The sequence below is a fragment of the Diabrotica undecimpunctata genome, chromosome 6, assembly GCF_040954645.1.
Source record: "Diabrotica undecimpunctata isolate CICGRU chromosome 6, icDiaUnde3, whole genome shotgun sequence".
Taxonomy (NCBI): Eukaryota; Metazoa; Arthropoda; class Insecta; order Coleoptera; family Chrysomelidae; genus Diabrotica; species Diabrotica undecimpunctata.
Window position 1 is genome coordinate 106,296,906 of NC_092808.1, and position 22,338 is coordinate 106,319,243.

Sequence of the window (22,338 nt, forward strand, 5' to 3'; positions counted from 1 at the left end):
GGCACATTTAAATCTTCGGAAAGACTCCAGTACATTCTTTCACTGGGTAGTTGGTAATATCCTGTTAATAATAATACACCGAAAAACGTTTGTATATCTGCCTTGGCCACAAAGAAACTATGGTTGTTGCATTGAGAAGAATATAAATTAGTTTGTGTAACTATGTTATCAAATATGTCGTCAGTGAATAATTTTTCAAATATCTCAAATTCATTTAAGTCTTGTAATTCATGTTTAACGAACGATTTCAAACCGCTCATTCCACCCTGATGTTCCTACCATACTATTATTTGTACAAGTTTTTGTCCATTGAGGACCTAAACTCTTTTGTTCTCGTACTCTTTTTAACTGCAGTGCCAAAGGGACATCCTCTAAGTCTTCGTCTTCATCTGAAGAGCAATACATTTCAATTTCTCCTACAACATCTTTAGGTAGTGTCAAATTTCCTTCTATAAGGTTAACATCCTCAATGTCTTCCTCATCAGTAAGCATATCTGGGTCTGGAGGAATAATAACCATATCCACTTCATACCGCGAATTAGAAGCATGAATATCTTCTAAAGCAGAAGGTAAACCTTCGTATCTCTTTCCATAAAAAATTCGAACACTAATACCTCTCAAAATCGTCTACAGATGCCATATCTGTAACAGAATTGCAAAATATCAAACATACTCCCAAACGCCCATTGTACTCATATGAGTACACTTAATTTTAACAACAAATAAATCACGTTATAATTAAAATTACGAAAAATTAATCACTTAAGCACTTTACTAAACTTATTATGAACTAACGTAAACCTGTTGATAGTAAAAAGAAGTAAATGAAAGAAACTTACTGTAAATTTACAACGTCAATGTCGAGAAAATAAACAACTCACGTGTTGACCTCATAAACAATAAATCAAAACTAACAAACCAAGCTGAATCATTCAACAAAATCTGTTAAAGTTGTCATCTTAGGGGTATTTAGTTTCCTGTAATTACTAAGAATGGCAACTATTTTATTGTAGATGGCACTAGTATGTCAAAATAGCAGCTGTACTTAAATGAGTACATTGGGCGCTAATGGGTTAAAGTTAAGCTTCCTCATATTCTGTTTCAGACGAAGTGTTATCCGATCCGGGATGAATTATTATAGGTTCTATACTGCTATCTATTATGTATATGATCAAGCTCCCACATATTTTTCTCAATATCCATAACGTGATTAATACATTTTTGCCAATGTTCAGTCGTTATTTCGGATATAGATTTATGAAAAAGAATAGTAACATCTGGCAATTTAAAAGTTGAAATATTTCGAGCAACGTTACTTTTAACTTCGGCCCATAGTAATTCAATCGGATTTAGCTCGCTATGATACGGTGGTAGGCGAAGTATTTCAATTCCTCGTTTTTCGGCAATATCCTCAATGACATATTTTTTCTAATTTTGTTTATTAATTCTAGCAAGCTCTAATAATTCTGCTTTTGTCATTGTATCGTCAAAGATTAAATTCTTAGAAGTTAACCACATTGCAATTTCATCTTTCCTCCATTGAGTAGTTGGTAAACGTTCAACTAATCTAGAGTGGTGACTTGCATTGTCCATTACAATAACTGAATTTTTAGGTATGAATTCAATAATCTGTTCGAAATATTCTTCAAACACGTCTCCCTTCATCTCTTCGTGATAATCACAGGTCTTTTTTTATTCAAACAAAAGTAAACCCTCCTTAAGAAATCCATTCATACTACCTATATGGGTAACAATTATTCGTCGACCTTTACCTGTTGGTTCCTTGAAACCAGGTGAATATCCTTCTAGAAATGCTTGTCGACATGTTTTTATAGTTTTGTCTTTCCAAACTCTCCCTACAGTATGCCCCTCATTAACCCACGTTTCATCTAAATAATAAATGTTCTTATTTTCTGTCCTCATTTTTTTTATTTTTCTGAGGTAGTCTCGTGTAAAACACTCAATTTCTTCGGAATCGATAAGCATTGACTGTCTGCCCCCTTTTTCATACTTAAAGTTTAACTCATGCAAAACTCTCCAAAGTTTGTCTCTACTTATTGTGGATAAATCGAGATCGTCGGTAATGGCTTGTAAAACTTTATCTAAAGTTGGTATTTGTTTGTTAAAAAAAAAAATTAGTGGACCATTCTACGAATTGCATTTTTGAAAAATTCATCCACATTCATTTTTGACAATTTTGGTTTTCCTGGTCTCGGTTTGGGTAACGTTATCCCAGCTGATTTTTCCTCTTTTAAAACGTTATATACAGTTGATTTTGAATATCCCATTACTTTAGACGAAATTTCAACTATAGTATCAACAGTATTGGAAGGATTGTGTTGCTTAAAATAATTGTAGACGTTAAGAATAACACTCTTTTCGTTAAGTGATAAATGATTTAACTTTAATTTTTTAACTGGTGTATAATCACACGTTAATTCCATATTCTATAAACTCACTATTCACTCTTGCAAAAAACAACTGTGTCAGATCTCTTCACTCGCTTATAATCGACTAAACAAAAATTTTCTGATACTAATGAATGGCTATTTAAAGACCATTAACCATTTTATTAATCATTGGTTTTCGAAACAAAATCGAAATTTATACTATTTATAAACGTGATAGCGTTCACATTTATCAGAAACCATATTTCGCTAATCGACTTTTTCTATCTAAACTATCAAAAGACCATTAACTAAATACCTATGTATTTTAAGAGTTTCTTTATATCTTGTTATTTAATGGATCATTATCATAGCGACAAAAATAACCATAAATAACGTTACTAAAATAAACAGATTTATATAAATATAATATGCTTTGAAAATGGTTTAAATATCTAAAAAACCGAAACCAATAATGTAATACCCTTAAAGTACGTCTATGACCAGCTGAAAAAACCCTAGCCTACACAGTTCTAACAATATCAGGTATTTAAATTTTACGATAGTCCATGTGACATGGAAAAATTTCTATCTAAATAGTCAAACCCAACGTAAAATAAGCTAAAATATTGACGTTGTACGAAAAGCACACGTACTAAAATATGCTTAACAATTTAGTTTTTTTTCTGAGAATTTACTCCAGCTTATTCTTCAAATATAATATAGAATACATTGATAATAGGTTTCCGGTCAAAAAGTGGCCGCAAATATTTTTAATTCAATTAACAGTAATTAATTTTTGATAAAAATTGTATTTTGTTCATTTATTTTTTAAATAAAATACGCTGTTTATGACGTCTATGTATGTTTTTTATATCAATTAAAGCTATTTTTTTGTTAATATAATAATATAAGTTTGCATGAGAAAAGATGGTCGAAAATTAGGGTTGTCAGCTGTTAAAAATGCGAGGTATCAAAGGTAAAAATAAAACACAGCTAGCGCGCAATACTACTGGTCTGAAGAGTCAGTTGTGTGAGTTTTTAAAGCATGCATTGATAGATATATAATAATATACATATTACCACTTGTAAAACCAGTGTCGTTGTGCCCTAACTCTACTTTTTTGTTTTTAACAGCTGAACATCCTAATTTGCGATCATTTTTGTCAGGCAACCTTGTATCATCATATTAATAAAAAAATTAGCTTTAATTTGATATAAAAACATGCATATACGTCATAAGCAGCGTATTTTATTTAGAAAATAAATGAACCAAATACAATTTTTATCAAAAATTTATTTTAAGTAAAAATGTTTTTTCATCGTTAGTCTGTGTAATCTTTTTATGTTTAATTATTCATTTTACTCGTAGATTTTGTCATGTTGCACTAATTTTAGGTTGGTTATTTGTAACTTCCATTCTCAAACTTTTCAGCTAACTCGTCAGCCATAATCATCTGTAGTTAAAAGACTATAGAATTTCATCATTTATTTGTATTCGCACTATTTTACACTTTTCAATATTCAAAATCTTCATCAATACATTACAATCATTCAAGTAAAATATCCTCTATTAGCGAATCTTTATATTAAAAATAAATTGTTCTATGATGATATATCTTCTGCAATAATTTTGATTTTATAATTTCTTTTTGAAGATTGGTTTTTGATATCCACTGTAATAAATTTTTCAATTAGAACATTGTCACATTTCATAATTATAAAAATTATACAGTGCGTGTCTAAAATCTCTCCTTACCCCCTACCGAACTATTTTCTGAACCATAAAACGAAAATTAATTTAAGTAATAAATTTGCGATTAACTAAACTAAGACACTTGTCATTAAGTGACTAAATATAAACTAAATGGCATATATTCATAAATAAATTACAACTAGATGACTAAATTTAGTCTTTTCTTAATAATAGCATGTGCTTTATCATTGATGGCAAGGATCTGCGCATAATAACCAGTCTCTATTGGAACCAAAGTGCTGAGATAAAGATGGACAACTTACACAGTGGGAAGATAGATATTAAAAAGGGTGTACGACAGGGATGCGTCCTCTCGCCGCTCCTGTTCAATATATACTCTGAACAAATCTTCAGAGAAGCACTGGGAGAAGTTTCGGAGGGTATCAAAGTAAACGGAGAGGTAATCAATAATATTAGATATGCTGACGACACAGTTATTATCGCAAATGACTGCAACGAGCTTCAAAGACTCATGCAAAGCATACACACAGCAAGTCAAGAATATGGTTTAGAACTCAATACAACCAAAACTAAATGCATGCTCATCAGCAGAACACAACAACCTCCGATGCAATTGACATTAAACAACCGAAAAATAGAACAAGTGGAGACATACACATACCTTGGAACCACAGTCAACACAAAATGGGACCAGTCAACAGAAATAAGATCACGAATTGAAAAAGCGCGAAACGCGTTCAACAATATGAAAAAGTGGTTCACAAGCAAAATCTCAATGGAACTAAAATTAAGACTGGTCAAGTGTTATGTCTTCCCGATCTTGTTCTATGGAGCAGAGGCATGGACCACAACGGAAGCCACCCTGAAGAAACTAGAATCCTTTGAGCTGTGGATATATCGCCGTATTCTTCGGATATCCTGGACAGACCACATCACTAACGTGGAAGTAATGCAGAGAATAGGCAAAAGTAAAGAAATAATCTTCACCGTAAAGAAACGGAAGCTTGAGTACTTCGGACATGTCATGAGGCATACTAAGTACCGGCTGCTACAGTTAATAGTCCAAGGAAGAATCGACAGTAGGAGGGGACCGGGAAGAAGACGACGCTCATGGATGCATAACCTGCGACAATGGTTCGGACTAACATCGACCGAACTGTTCAGAGGTGCCGTAAACAAAGTCAAAATAGCCTTGTTAATAGCCAACGTCCGAAACGAATAGGGCAAAGGAAGAAGAAGAAGAAGCTTTATCATTTGAAAGTTCTTGTAACACGTTTCTATAAATAACGAATTGTTCATTCACGGGAAGTTAAATTTAAAATAATTTTCAATATTCACTGATCATCAATTAGAAACAACGCGATAGAATAGCATTAAAGTCTGTGAATAGATTGAGTGACACAGATTACTATTACTTGCCATATTATCCAATTTGAAATGATTTTACAAAGTGGAGTATATTCGTCATTTTTAATAATTACGTCACTAAAACATAAACTAGGAGATTAGGTCCTCTAAAGCTGCAGAGACAAGAAATTCAGCCAAAGGGGAAGATAAAGTATCTCGGGGTTATACTAGACTCGAAACTTACCTGGAACCGGAAATTAGAAAAAATAAAAAACAATGCAGTTACAAAACCTATGAGAATCAGGCGTATGTATGGGAAGAATGTGGATTAAAACCGGACATGATGCACTGGGTGTACACCATGGTGATTAAACCCTCAATTACGTATGCAGCGACGATGTGGTAAACTAAGACGTTGCAACAGCCAAACTCAGCAAGTTTGCAAACGCAAAGACTTGCGTTTATAACAGCAGCTATAGAGGCTCTACTAGACCTGCCTTCCCTGCATTTAAAAATACAAGGAGAAGCAAGATTGGGCGTTTACAGAATAAAACAGTCACTGAAACTTTGCAATAAAGGGACAGGGCATATGAGTATAACAAGGACTGTGACAAAGGATATTTTTAATGAAAAACCAGATCACATGACAAAAAGTACTTGTAATAAATTTTAAGAATTTATGTAGGGTGTATATTCCAGACAGAAATATATGTAAAAACAAGGAGTACCATAACCAACAGGGTAAAATCTGGTATACAGATAGATCCAAAACTACAAACTGTGTCCGCGTAGAAATTTGCTCCAATAATCCAAGAATTAGCGAAAGCTTTCCCTTGGGAAGGAACTGCACCGTTTTTCAAGCGGAGATTTATGCGATACTACAATGTGCAGAAGGAAATAATGAGAGATCTCTTGAAAAAGACCAGATCGACATATTGTCTGACAGTCAAGTGGTGAAGGCATTGACGTGTCAGGAAGGGATATCTAGACTGGTGTGAGACTGCATAAAAAAACTGAACAAACTGGGAGACCAGAACAAGGTTGAGCTTGTCTAGGTAGCAGGACATAAGGGCATCGAACCGGCTGTAACTCTGGGAGTACCAAAGGCTGCAGTTCGTAAGGCTGTAAATGACTGGATCTGAGATAATCATGAGCGATATTGGGAGGACATCCCAAAACAAACACATGGAAAATCTTTATTGCTGGGCCATGTAGTAAAAGAAGAGAGGAACTGCTTCATATGGTCAGTATCAAACTAAGAAAAGTAACAGGAATAATGACCGGGCATGCACCAATAAAAGAATTCTTGAATCAAATATGTATTTTCAATGGAGACCTTAACTGCAGACTCTGTGACAAGGAACTAGAAACTGTAAAACATGTATTATGCGATTGCGATGTGCTGGATTAGGACACATAAAACAAAATACCTATACAAACTTCTATAGGGTAAAAATTCTAGACTGGGTACAAAAATAAACATCAGTTTCACTGATAACGGAGATCTTTCGGTTCACACGGGTCCAGGGAAGAAAACATAAACTATGGATAGGTGTCTCAGTTCAGTTAACCAAAAATATATTAATTTAGGATTTATAGTAAAGGAACTACTTGGGGGAAGACTTGAATGTACATGGTATGTAATTTTCTTACATAGATTTAATTTTTTTAATGTTAAGAGATGATATTACCTATGCAAGATCTATCCTATCTAAAACGACCCTGTTCTTCTAATTCCTCAAATTGTTATATTCATTATTAATCTATTTGATGTTGTTTTACATGTAATTGGTATATTTTTGTTCTCTTTTTTTTTAATATTAGCGAAACGCTAAGTTCCAATATTTATAAACTAATCTTAAATAAGTGGTCATTAAAATTGAAGTCAATATCTCTATCACCGCGAACAAAAAAATACTTTATTAGTTCTCTGGATATTCCTCGTGGATGTAAACTCCCATATTTATAAATATTTCATTCTTACTTTCTACTTCTTGTAAAGATACATATTTACCTGTTTGTTTGCAACATGTCTGTTGATTATTGATGTGTCTGCATTGATGTCGTTCTTCTGTTAGCAGTTTTTCAGAATTGTTTCTCCTACTGGTTAATTTCTATCGGGTTTGGTATTGTGGTCTTTTGTTAGTGTATCTTATTAAATCGCATAATTTTTAAACTGTTTTAATTATTTTTAACATCATATTTGTATTTGATTATCCTCATTATATCTTGAGTTTTTAAAACCATTGAAGTAAGTGTCCTTTCCTCAAGTAATTTCGATCTTCTTCAGCATCCAGCCACTTTTTCAACTTGTATACGTTCCCATTTTTTCCTCCTTGATTTCAATGGCTCATTTTTGGCGGCCATAATTTAATAAACAAAAATTCAGTAAAATCTTTTTGTACATAGACTTCCAAGGTTTTACCAAGATCATTCTGCCGCATTTTACTTATGATATTGGTTATTTTTATATGTCGTATGGGTAATGAAACCTCCAATTTTTACAAAGAAATGATTAAATCTATATAGGTACTTCTCTTAAGATCTAATACAGTAAACGCAATGACAGAACTTTGTTTGATATTCTCATAATCAATTATTTTATTCCCCTTAGAACATATCATTTAATTGTCGTATATCATTAGTTTATAATATTTATAGTGTTTTAAATAAATTCTCTAGGATTTTCGATACATAATTAATTATTTTATTTGATATATGTTTCAGTACTAGCCAGCTCTCAATCGCAATTCCCGATAACGAGATAATATCTTGCAACATTCCACCACCTGAACTTGCCATTGTTAGCATATCGAATGGATGTCCAACAAGAAACTCAGTGGAAATGGAATGTTCGCCAATTCACGTAACAGACAGTGACTTGGTGCTCAGTGATGAAAGAATTAGTAACTGTGATACAGCCTCTGTGGCATCAGACTTAACCAGGATGTGTGTTAGTGACGAGGATGATAAAGTGGTATTGGTTTTGAATGGTACTGACAAAATTGCGTGATTTGTTTTAATTAGATTCTAGGTCAATATTTTATGTGTAAAGAAAAAAGTTGTAAAGTATTTGAAATTGGGTATCAACTCCAGGACATACGGGTATTACTAAATAATCAAGTATTAGAATTAATAAAATAGTTTTTATAAGTAAAGCCTATATTTATAGGCTATGTTAATAGTCCACGTGCCATTGCTAAGATTGTCGCACACGTTCATTACATTTTATCATGATAGGTAAGGACGATGACAACTGTTCCACAAAAAATGCAAAGAAGTCAAGAATAAGTTATAGAGATATAACGCTAAAACTAAGAACCATGAATAACCTATATCCATGAATGCTATAAAATCTGATTTATAGAAATTGAGAGTATTTGAAAGGTGCTATTCTTGTATAATGTAATAGGTATATACCATGAAAGGAGTATATCACAAATGAAAATTATGACGAAGAATGAATAGAGAGTAAAAAGTAATACGAATAGTTGAAAAAGGAAACTTCTTTGTCCTTTGTCATCTAATAAGTGGAATCAGATGTTCCAACCAAATAATGGACTGAAAGATAAAATAGAAGCGCGCTTTTGAAAGAAAGAGAATTTGTTGGTCCAGATTTCCAACCTCCGATTAAAGAAAGAATTTTGAGTTTTTTAGGATGGAAAAGTGGGTAAATCTTAGAATGAAGTAGAACCCTGACTTATGTTGGTAAATATTACAGTGACCTGACTAATCGAAATAACTAAGATGAATTCTACATTAGCTTGGCTGTGATAAGGCTGTTCGATTATACCTTAATAGATGAAATTATTAGTGATTAAATTACAGTTTAAAATTAGAATAAAATTACACAGTTGTTTTATAGACATCTAAAATGCAAACGTTAATAAAAATGGTATAGTATAATAATGGTATATACAAACGATTCTTATAGTGATAATATATTAACTAAAATCTACATTATAGGTATGTTAAACGTTACAATATTTAACACTTTTTATATTTGCGTCAACAATATGTATGTTGAGCCCAATGTACTTTACAATTATTTTGGTGTTGCAATATTTAGATCTATATCTGTTTCTACATTAAAACCTAAAAGCCAAATTTATACAATCCTCAATCTATCATTTATTTGTTGATATAAACTTTCTTTATTAACTTCTGCGTTAAAAGGAATAAACCATAATTTTTATTACAATTACTTTATATTTGATCTTCAGATTTTCACTTCGGAAGTAGAAATGGAAATGTTATATGAAGCGTATAAATGCAAAACCAGACATTTGACCTATAAGTTGTTTTTAGTAAATCGCAAAAAACCTACCAAAATCTTAATTTGACACCAATGAATATCGTGTTTTAACCAAAATCTTTTACCTTTGATAAAATAGTTACTAATAAACAAAACATAAATTAGACTTGTTAGTAAAAAGATATTTTGGTTTAAAAATTAGACATGTCTTGTTTTGCACGTGAGAGTTGGACATGTCTGCTTATGCATCTAAATGAACCTCAACCGACTTTGTATTTCTTATAACATTGATACCCTCGTGATTCTTCTTCTTGATGTGCCTATCCGATACGAATGTTGGCGATCATCATGGAAATCTTTATCTTATCTGCAGCAGCGCTGAAAAGCTGCACAGATGTTGTATTGAACCAGATTCTGAGGTTCTTTAACCAAGATGTTCTTCTTCCTCCTGAACCTCTTTTTCCAAATATTTTTCCTTGCAGGATGGGGAGAGCATATCTGGATTCATTTCGCATAATATGTCCAAAGAACTGTAACTTTCGAGATTTGATGGTGGTCAGTACCTCTCGGTTCTTATTCATTCTTCTGAGGACCTCCTTATTTGTGACTCGGTCAGTCCACGGGATCTTAAGCATTCTCCGACCACATCTCAAATGCTTCCAGTTTTCTGCACATATCTTCGTTCAAGGTCCATGATTCAACACTATAAAAAAGGACAGAGAAGATGTAGCATCGCAGCATTCCTACTTTTATATCAAGAGAGAGGTTGTGACTCTTGAAGAAGGCCCCCATCCGATTGATACTAACAAAAAAGGGTCGTAATAAAATAAAACTAAATTTGAAAAATATTGCTTTTAATGAATATATAAACAAAAACTAAATTTATCATAATGACGGTATTAGATTTTTGTTTTGATACAGGGCAGCGACAACCGCTGATACGTATTTCGACATCCTTACGTCTCGTCAGAACGGTATAGCCACTGCTCTGAACCAAAACAAAAATCTCTCCCGTCCTAGACAATAGTTATTAAAATAACTATATACGGACGTAACTACGCCATCTAAAAACAAAAAGAGAAATCAAACGATTTCTACCTAGCGAAACCGAATTCAAATTTTTACCACTGTGTTTCCTAAAATTTGCGAAACAAACAGCTGGATAAATTACCGGCAAGGGAATCTAAAATTGCATTCCACATGCCGTTCATCCTGGTCAAAATTCGTAGTGAATTCAGTTTCTGGTACTCCAAACGAAGTAAGTAATAAAACATAATGACGGTATTAGATTTTTGTTTTGATACAGGGCAGCGACAACCGCTGATACGTATTTCGACCTCCTTAGGTCTCGTCAGAACGGTATAGCCACTGCTCTGAATCAAAACAAAAATCTCTCCCGTCCTAGACAATAGACAATAGTTATTAAAATAACTCTATACGGACGTAACTACGCCATCTAAAAACAAAAAGAGAAATCAAACGATTTCTACCTAGAGAAACCGAATTCAAATTTTTACCACTGTGTTTCCTAAAATTTGCGAAACAAACAGCTGGATAAATTACTCGGCAAGGGAATCTAAAATTGCATTCCACATGCCGTTCATCCTGGTCATACCGTCATTATGTTTTATTACTTACTTCGTTTGGAGTACCAGAAACTGAATTCACTACGAATTTTTTACCAGGATGAACGGCATGTGGAATGCAATTTTAGATTCCCTTGCCGAGTAATTTATCCAGCTGTTTGTTTCGCAAATTTTAGGAAACACAGTGGTAAAAATTTAAATTCGGTTTCGCTAGGTAGAAATCGTTTGATTTCTCTTTTTATTAAAAACTAAATTATTAAGTTAATATCTTCAGTATCAGATGAATTAATCATACTTTCGTCTTCTGCACCTTCAGGATAATCTTCCGTACCCTCAGGATGATTTTCCACCTGGTTAGTGTTTTCCAAGTAGTTAAAAGCTTTTGTGAAGAAATGAAGACGTTCATCAGCCGCCCAATTCACCGATAGTGTTTCGTTAACAAAGTTAATATGCTTTTTATTGTATCTGGTTTTAAACGTCTCCCTATACTCAACGGTTGTAACTGGATTTGGGGTTAGAAATTCTTCTTGGGGTTAGAAAGCACATTTTTATAAAACGGTTCGCCTGTAGCTTAAACACACCCCTTCTTGTTTTTTGAAAATAATCGTAAATGGTTGAAAACGAAAATGCCAGGATCCAGAACTTTTAAGAACTTTTTGCACATCACCTTTCCAATCAAAAACTGTGTAATCTTCTCTTATCTTCAGCACCGTGGAATCTTTAATAAAATTAATATACGTTTCTAGATTAATTACGGCGGCACATTTTTTAACTTTTTTCTATTGGAGCAAATACTCGATCAGGGGAAACGAAAGAATGACCGACTACGGGATATATGAGTTCCATACACTTTATATGAAGTGGAGCACAGCATTGTAGCCAGTATTGAAGCATTCCAACCATTGTGATATTCTTATTCTGGCCCCCACAACTATCAGCCACTAAACGCACTTTCTCTACCCCTTTATCAAAGTTAAAGTTTGTCAATGTGTAATAAACAGCGGAAACAATCTCATTTAAACTCCTCTTGTGATCAGTTTTTGTCCATATAAACGATTTTACTGATTCAGGATTAAGTGGGGACTTTGAATTTCCATTTACAACTATAAAATTGTACAAATTTATTTGCATTATCTTTATTTTTTCTTGTGGATTTGTGATTTATTTTTTTCATTTTTTTCTGAAAATTGGAGACATTGTGAACATACATCGACTTTTGGTGATTCAAAACCAATGTTGTATTGTGGTACAAAAATATTTCTGAAGAAGCACTGTCTTACTTTTAGATGTTCCTCTGTTGTAGAATTCTACATCTTCCACAGTTTCGATATATTTAGTTCACAAGGCAAATATCGTAACAACTGTTTTATTCCTGGCATAATGAGTTTCGCAGCAAATAATAAATTTAATGAAATGTGTTATAGCGTGCTTTCTACAAATTGATTTTTGTGAAGTTCTGTCACTTCTTCTTCTTTCTGCTGGCAAAACTGCTGTTTTGTGATACTCCTTTAATATCCTTTCAATTCGGTTTTTTCCAATACCCAGTATCGCTACGAATGTTTTTTTACAAACAGGAATTGATCCTCTTAAAGTGTTGATGGTGTACTTCACACTGACTGTTTTTGGTTTATTTAGAACGTTTTCTTTAATTTTCGTACCAGGTCTTTTTGGATTATTTGTCACGCAGTGCTTTAATACAAACATGTCTTGATAGAATTTCGATGGTTTGCTATAAAGGCTTTCGTTGAATTTTCTGATATCGGTCACTGTCAACGAGGAACGTTGAAGAACTTTAGTGTTATGAGCGCACCTGGGAAATTCAGGAAGGCATCGCCGAGAATACCTAAAAAAGTAAAATGATATAATCCGATCAGTTGTTAAACAAAAACTTCAATGTGAACATACCTTTGTTTTTTTGCTATTTCTCGTTTACCGGCTGGACCCTTTACCAGCTGGACTTGGTTCAATAATAATGTTATTCATGTTTGCAATGTTTAATTATTGTTTATTTTCATGAGCACTAATTCAGAACGTATGTTTAGCACGTTTGATCTTAATGTGAGTACAAAGTATGAACGAAATACGAGTTTACTAACAAACAGTGCAAACACGACATCACGTGACTAAGAAGTCGCATCCAGATTGGGTTAAAGGCCAATTTCTACCTTTGCACGTAACAAGTGTACACAAATGTCTGCTTTTGCATCTAAGGCTAAATTTCAACTGCGAATAATGCAATTCAAATGTCTGTTTATGAACATAAGCGTCAGAAAAACGGATTAGTATCAATGTTTACATATTGAATCCATATATAGCTCATTTTTTTTTAAATGTCAAATGTCTCATTTTGCTTTTATACGCTTCATATATTTTGATTAAAGTTTAATGGTAAACGGCAACGGACAACTTTTATGTATAGTGAAGTTAGGTACAAACACCGAGACAAACAGAGTCGGTCAATACTTACTTTAAATATTCTCACCAAACTTTTTGCAGTTTCATTTTTCCTTTGAACGTTATGCAGTTTTTGGCCAATCTTATTTTGTATAAGAACGGAGGGAACTCTTTTATATACTGAACTAGTTTAGTCTCCTCCGTTTGATTTTGAGTATTTTTCGATAGTTTATTACTTCTTCTTCTTTAAGTTCCATCTTCTATCGAAGGTTGGAAATCATCATGGCTATGCGGACTCTGTTGACTGCCGCTCTAAAAAGTTCTGCACGACTGCATTCAAACCATTCCCTTAAGTTCTTAAGCCAGGATATTCTTCGTCTTCCCACATTTCGCTTTCCTCGGATTTTGCCTTGCATAATAAGTTGTAATAATGCGTATTTTTGCCCTCTCATCACATGTCCTAAGTACTCAAGTTTTCGTCTTTTAATAATTAGTATTATTTCCGCCTCATTTCCTATCCTTCTAGTTACTTCCACGTTTGACATTCTTTGAATCCATGATATTCGGACGATTCTTCTGTAACACCAAAATTCAAAGGCGGCCAACTTATTCAGATGGACTTGTTTTAGTGTCCACGCTTCCAAGCCATAAAGAAGAGTGGAGTACACGTAACATCGAAGCATTCTCAGGCGTAGTTCTAACCTTATATCCCGACAACAAAGAAACTTGTTAAGTTTAATGAATGATGCACGTGCTGCACGTGCACGTTTTTTACTATTTTCACCAAAAGCAAGTACTGTTCCTGATCGCACCACGATTTATCCTTACATCTAAAATTTTTAATTTTTATACGTTCGTGACTTCCAGGGATAAAGTCTCCTCTTTTCAATCTTTGGACACTCTGTAGAATTTAACATAATTACCAATTATTCCGTTTCCTTTTCACTTCTGTTTGGTTTTTGTCAAAATTTAAATGAGGCGGTTAAAATAACAGTGGTGTATGTCAGTTTAACTTCATTTTGTAAAACAGAAACTTTTACTAAGATCACTATCATTAAATACACGACAAACAAATCGTATTAATTATCCCTTACCTTTGTCAGCAATGCGTATGTGAAACTCTTGATGGAGATATATTGAATTAATTTATACAGGGGAGACTTAGAACAAGGGTTAAAATGACTTACATCACTATTTCATCAAAAGTTTATAGGACAGAGAAAGATACAGAAAATCAAATCAACATCGTATACAAACAACATTGCAGGTTTTATGCCCCAGATTCGTTACTCGCTGGAAACTTGTCATCTGTGAGTGGTCCTGAATCATCATCGCGCCCAAGAGAATCAAATGTTATAAGATTATTGAAATAACTATGATGCACAGGTGGAATAAATGGCAACAAGTCAGACATATCTCGTTTTTTCATCATAGTCACTCGTCGAGAACTGTCATAAAGTCATTCTTGTAGAATGTTTTTCAATAATCTCGGCCTTCCTTTTTGTGTGCCTAGCACAAGATTGATGCTGAAAAAGTCCAATTCTTCATTTAGCGATTCTTTACAAAATAACTAAAGGGTTCGTCTCGATTGCACCTAAGCCACTGTATTCTTAACCACGATACTGGCTTATTATCGCAATTCACTTTTCTCTGTGTGATTGCTTTTTTGAGATTGCAGGCACTTTTAAAATCTTCGCTAACCATCTGTGAAAAGTGGAACGATTTATATCTTCGTGACTTCATTATGATAGAATACCAATCGTTTGGGACATAAATTGTCTTTCCTCTGGAGTAAGTTTCTATTGATCCAAAGTCTGCATCGTTGGGTAGGTAGGAATGACCACTCACCATAAACTTTAGATCAATTGTTTCCGCCGGATTGGTGTCACTACGTACTATCTTTAATAAGGATAAGGCAATGTTCCAGTTCCTATTTTGTCCGGTGCAAGTATCACTGTAGGCAACAATATGCTTAAAGTGCGATGCGCGTGTTTCAATGTGCTTAACTATACACAATGCGATTTCCTGCGAACCTCGAAAGGCAAGCGTCTCATGCCACCCATACATGAAGCCTAAACCAGTTGAAAGTTCGTGACAGCCAAAGTTGTAAACGTACATATTGCGTTTATAGTACGCTGTGGACGTACTGAGCTTGGGAAAAGCGAGGGCCTTTTCTAGGTCAAACGTAAAAGAGTAATAGGATTCATCATTCTGGGCTTTTTCCAGATTACGTAATTCTATGTCGTCGGTTAAGATCGGTTTTCTGATTTTATAGCTATCATATTTACTACAAGTGTCTGTATGTGGTACAGGGAAATGAAGATTAAATTCATTGTTAAATGTCCTGCGATAAATGTCGATAGAAACAGGAATGATATTTCTGTCGTCACAGAATTCCTTGTACAAATTATACATAAGAGTAACATTAAGTTATGATGATAAATATTTTCGGTTGCGATCTTTAGCTCTCCTGTAATGTGACTGATATGCTGGGAAGATATTGATGTGTTCTCGAACTATGTTCATGCGTTCGATAGGAATTTTTTTGAAAGAAGCGCGACGACCTCTGCAATCAGATCCGGGTTCGTTTCCATTTTGCAATTTTTTAATAGCCCTCGACATGCGCCCATCAGATATCTTAAATGTCTGAGAAAAGAACTTTTTACAGACATTGATGGTTTGCCCTTGTGCTTGTATGTAATATTGATTACTAACCGACTTTGCAGAACGTGATTGATCTTTGGGACGTCTTTTTGTTGGGGAATGAATGCTTTGTTTTATTAAACCACATATAAAGGCATTTTGTGTACTAAAGGAACCTAACTTCCAAAATGATTTAAAAGCATGAGCACGTGCTTCTTCTGGTATTTGTTGCAAACATTTCTTTTTGCAAAAACAGTCCGTGTTAGTAAATACCTTTCCTGCTACAATTTACCACGTTTAGTCGTTAATTATTTACCTGTATTTCTTAGTATTGCTCGTTTTTTTACTACACTACCATTCATCTGCCTTTTCCGAGTCCGAGGTGGTTTTTCATGTTCTTGTTGTACCTCCGGTGTGTCTTGTATTATAGACATATTAGGTATACTGTTCTCAACATCAGTTTCTGAAATAAAAAAACATTGTTAGCGACAACCTACAACATCTTTCAGGCGTTGCAATTGTACGTCTACATGAAAAGTAAATACAGATTACGACAATTTTGCCTAAAAACAATGCATGTACTAATCGCTAACTTTAGAACTAAAGTTTAAATACCAATTTTGTGGTTATGTTACACTTTTCATCAGGTAGGTATACGTAAATATAATGTGACTTACCTGTATTTTCTGAGTCCGATGGTAGCCATTCGTCCGATCCTGAGTAAGAATGAACACTAGGTCATCGAGTTAGAATCTATGGAGAAGCTATGAGCATATTAACGTGTGTATTAAAAACGGCGTCAGTAGGTGTGGTTAAAGATCATACCAATATGGCGGTGGGATCAGGGCCTGACTCAATAATATTAAAACTACTATACAAATATGACTAGTTATTAAGAAGATTTAATCATAATCTAAAAAAGTGCAATACATTTTAAATAAACTATGATTTATTTATCCCGCGGTAAACACTAAAAACACGACATATTATACATAAAGATAAATTAATACAGTCAAATAACAAGTTGTATCTGAAAGAGATAATAATATAAATAATACTTTAAAGGGTAAAATGAATATACGGTATAAAATAAAAGAAATACGTTCGTTTTACAACTTATATATTAATTTTATAACTACAAATTAACTGATACTTAAAAATTTAGTTCAATTAACAAAGTTAGAAAAGTTATTATTAAAAAACAAAATTGAATATCTGCCGAATATTACAATGGAAATACTGTGTAGAATTAAAAATAATTATATTGCAGTAGTTAACAAGAAATTTTAAGATATTTAGGATGAAGATATTTGAATATTCTCAAGAATAGCACGATCTACCTTACTTAAGATTTTTTATGAATACTTTTAATTTATTTTCTGAAGGACGGGCCATTACTTTGTTTACATATTTACAGGGGACATTATTCCTGAAGATTTTTTATTAACATTGCTTCTGCTACTGCAACTACGTTGAGAACAAGAAACCACTATTATTCACTATCACAATATAATATTACAGTTTTTTATAAAAGTATTATAAAACTAAAAATATTCGAAAAAGAACAAACGTAAACAATCATACACAATCTGTCAAAACAATCATAACAATATGGCCGAAGTGAGGTCGTTTTTAGTCACGTGATGCCCTCTTCATAGATTCTAACTCGATGCACTAGGTTCACTATTTCTTTCACTTAATACAATGAAAACGTCGTCAGCCATACAGCACTCAACAGTCAATAACAGCATCCACAAAAACACCACAATTTAACTACGATATGAGTAGTTTCGCTTCAAACCGATGCTGCCATCTATGAGACAAGAGAAGACTTTTGACCTACACCATTTTTCTTGCTAATAGATTTGTATATAGACAAAACGAATATGAGCATAACTCAATAATGACAAATAACTGACTTACACCACTTTTATTTTAACCGCCTCAAATGTCATTCGTAGTTCGTTCTATCTCTTCTATACTCTCTCGTTCTTTGATTCGTATCCCTTGTATACCCCATTTAGCCATTCTCATTGTCCATTCCCGTTATATATTTCGTCGTAGTGTACTTATCTATCATCACAGACAGATTTTCGAAATTTTCATCATATTTTTTCTGAATAACAAGCTAACCTATTGACATACAAATAGTTAGTTCATTTATGATCTACAATATTTTATACTCAGTATTTTTATTTTTTGTGTGGCTCGATAAAAATTTATATATTTATAATTTATCTAAACACCTGTTTTATTGTTTTCAAAGCGGGCTGCTATTATTTCCCACACGTTGTCCCTTTTATTTACATCTCTATAACCATTATGTTCTGAATTGTAGAGCTCTGATCTCTCTTAAATTTTATTAATATAAAAAATTGAGCAAAATAAACATATCGCACAAACCGTAAAAACAGATATAACTAAATCAGCAAATTGTGCTTTTATTGCGAAAGGAAATATTATTTATAGTTTTTGTTGTTATTGATGTTTTAATCAATTATTGTTGTTTATGATTGTACTGTTTTACTATAATGATAATTTAAGTTTTAATGTGTATTAAGTAGTGTGTGTTTCAAGATTACTATGTTTATTCATAGTAAATAATTTTATTTTATTTATTTTTATAAAGAAGTTATATGTTTTAAATTAATTAAAATTTTATTGTAGTAAAAAGCAGGCTTGTAAAAGCCAAAAGTAGTTTATATGTCCTTCTTTTTGTATATTACTTCATAGATGTAATTTTTAAATACATTGTTAGATATGTTATACATTTCTCAAATTGTAATTTTTCACTACAATGTTTATTTTTGTTTGTGTAAAATATTGATAATGTCCGCATTTTTCATCTATAAATATGAAATAATCCATATTCTATTTTTTACTTTAACTCGTTAATGATATCAACGAAAAGGTCTACTTTTATGCAGTACCATTTTAATTGATTATTATATTCTGCACTCTGCTGTCATGTAAGTCAATTCAGAGGAGTAATAACTAATGGTCAATAGGAATTTTAACGATTACTAGCAACATAGGCGCCGTAGCGAGGTGTAAGCGAGTACAATTTCATCCCACTGTCCGGAAAGAAAGTACGAGGCATGTTTTTAAGTAAGTACCGTTTTGCGATTCCGCCGCCGTAGCGCTACGGTCGGCGTTCCGCGCATGAGCGCTGGTTACCTACATCTCGTGTCTACGCACTGACGCCAGTACAGTCTGATTCTTCATCGTATACTTGTTTACTCCAGTGTTTAAGATGCCTCCAACAATCGTGAGTCACGCTGATTGTGAAGTACGGGCTGTTATACGATTTCTTAGTGCTAAAGGCGTAAAACCGATCAATATTCATCGTGAGATCGTTGAAGTTTACGGACAAAACATTATGAGTGATGGAATGGTAAGGAAATGGGTGAGAGCATTTAAAGATGGTCGCACAAATGTGCATGATGAAGAACGGAGTGGGCGTCCTTCGGTCGTTAATGCACATTTGGTGCAGAAAGTGGACGAAAAGGTGAGAGAAAACAGACGCTTTACAATTTCATCATTGTCCGACTGCTTTCCTCAGTATTCTCGTAGTGTTTTGTATCGCATTGTTACCAAGAACTTGAATTACCGGAAATTGTGTCCACGTTGGGTTCCAAAAATGTTGACGGATTTGCACAAAACCCAACGTTTAGGCAGTGCATTGACTTTCCTTGAGCGGTACCACAGTGAAGGTGAAGATTTTTTAGACCAAATTGTTACTGGTGACGAAATGTGGGTGGCCTACGTCACACCAGAATCGAAACAACAATCCATGGAATGGCGACATTCATCATCACCCAAAAGAGTGAAGTTTAAGCAAACAATTTCTGCCCGGAAAATCATGTGCACAGTTTTTTGGGACAGAAAAGGAGTATTGCTAGTGAAGTTTCTGCCTCGTAATGAGACAATCAATGCAGCGTCTTATTGTGAGACATTGAAAAATCTGCGTCGTGCAATCCAGAACAAAAGACGTGGCAAGTTGAGTAAGGGTATCGTTTTACTGCATGACAATGCCCGTCCACATGTGGCTAATGAGACCAAAGATCTCATCAAACCATTTAAATGGGAAACTCTAGATCATCCTCCATATAGCCCTGATCTGGCGCCCAGCGACTACCATTTGTTCCAGCACTTGAAGAAACACCTGGGCGGTCAGCGTTTTCAAGACGATAACGAAGTCAAAATATTTGTGATGCAGTGGTTAACAAGTCAGGCGGCAGAATTTTATCAGGAGGGTATTCAAAAACTGGTGCCACGTTATGACAAGTACCTCAATATTCACGGAAATTATGTAGAAAAGTAGATTAAGGTAGAGGCTTTCATGTAAAAATAAAATTATTGCCATATCTTTGCACGTCTTTTTTTAATTCCAAAACGGTACTTACTTAAAAAACGCCTCGTACATTAAAAAAATGAATATTTTTTACCTACTGAACCAACGGGAGAGTAATACTTTTCGAGTGTATGTAAGGTATGTGCAGGTAATATGGCCACCTCAAGAACATTTGTCTGTATTTGTGGCTAAATATAAGTCTATTGAAAAGTAACTCTTATTACAGTTATATGGGTTATCTAAATATATATTTGTTTTATAATATTTCAAAAATTAATAAAAATACGATATTTATGGCGTAATTAAAAAAATACTGCTATTGACCATATTACCAACATGGTGTCGGCAATATGGCCACTCTACAATAAGTAAATTTTTATCTCTAACTATGAAACTTAACACATAAAACAATAAAGTAGTTTCAGAATTTTTAACAGTTTTATTAAATGTTAAGCAAATACAGTACAAAAACTTAATATTATCTTATTTTTCACAATCAAGGCATAAGAATGTATCAATTTTGTCGTTGGCTGTGAGACTTATGCACTCTTCGTGGACATAAGTGCTACACACGTTACATAGTCTCATATCTACATATATCTCATATAGCCTTCCTTGCATAATTTGCAGAACCAATATTCTTGTTACCTTTTTCTTAGCAGGCAAAGAATTTTTCTATTGGATTAGGTAATTTTCGTAGCTTTGACGAGACTTTTTTACCACCTGTAATATACGTGTTGGCTTCAATATATTTTGAATCGCTTATTTTAATGCAGCTAACGAATAAATCTTTAGTAATAACTTGGGCTCGACTATTGATAGCTAGTTTTCTTGGTTTTTTGTTATTGTTCTTGATTGATGTATTTTCAGGAGTTTCGAGCATACTTTGAATGAAGTATTGTGGATGTTTGAGGAATCACTCTGATCGTCTTCTGAATCAATAACTTCATCGCTGCTAGAATCATGCAAACTGAAGGTTGAGTCAGAGTTGTTACTATCAGTGTTTAAAAGGGGTTATTTTGGGCGATTTTTCGGTTGAATATCCGAAGTGGAGGGACGACAAGAGTTGCTATTATCAGTGTCCAGACATACTTCTTTTGAGCTATTTTTCGATTGTAATCCCAAAGTAGAATGACAACGGTAATCTTTTTGTTGCATGCCGGAAGTTGACGGGATACAATCATCTGCTTTATTACCAACGTTAGTTTCTGACAATGGTACATTCTCCTTATCTTCCTGGTGTTGGTACGTGATAGTACTAGGAGGAAACGCTATCTCTGGGATAGCTTCTGGGTTGAATGGATAAATTTCTGTTGAAGAAAACTCCGATTTTATATTAAATGGTGTCATTGTTTTGTCCCAAACAGTCGAAATAATTGCCTCAAATATATGTTTAGTAATAACACGATCCCTATGGATAGAATAATATTTCATAACTTCATCATCCCAGTATTATTCAAATGCTCTAAATACAGCTTTGTCCATTGGTTGGAGCTCGTGAGTAGTATTACCAGTTAAACAGTATAAAGTGATTTCGTATCTTTCGGCAGTTTCTACAATAGTGTAATCCAAGTAACATATTGCATCATCAAATATGATAATGCACGGACCAGCAGTCTTAAATTTTGCAAAGTGTTGAAGCCAAACTGAAAAAG

At 33.7% G+C, this 22,338-nt stretch overlaps 1 protein-coding gene across 1 annotated transcript in view; it reads left to right on the forward strand.

Moving 5' to 3' along the window:
• tim (timeless) overlaps positions 1-9,328 on the forward strand; it is a 141,858-nt gene extending 132,530 nt beyond the window's left edge. Inside the window, exon 15 of the mRNA XM_072535062.1 lies at positions 8,179-9,328. Coding sequence (XP_072391163.1) covers positions 8,179-8,464 — 286 coding nt within the window. The 3' untranslated portion in view covers positions 8,465-9,328. The remainder of the gene's footprint in view (positions 1-8,178) is intronic.
• The last annotated feature ends 13,010 nt before the right edge of the window (positions 9,329-22,338 follow it).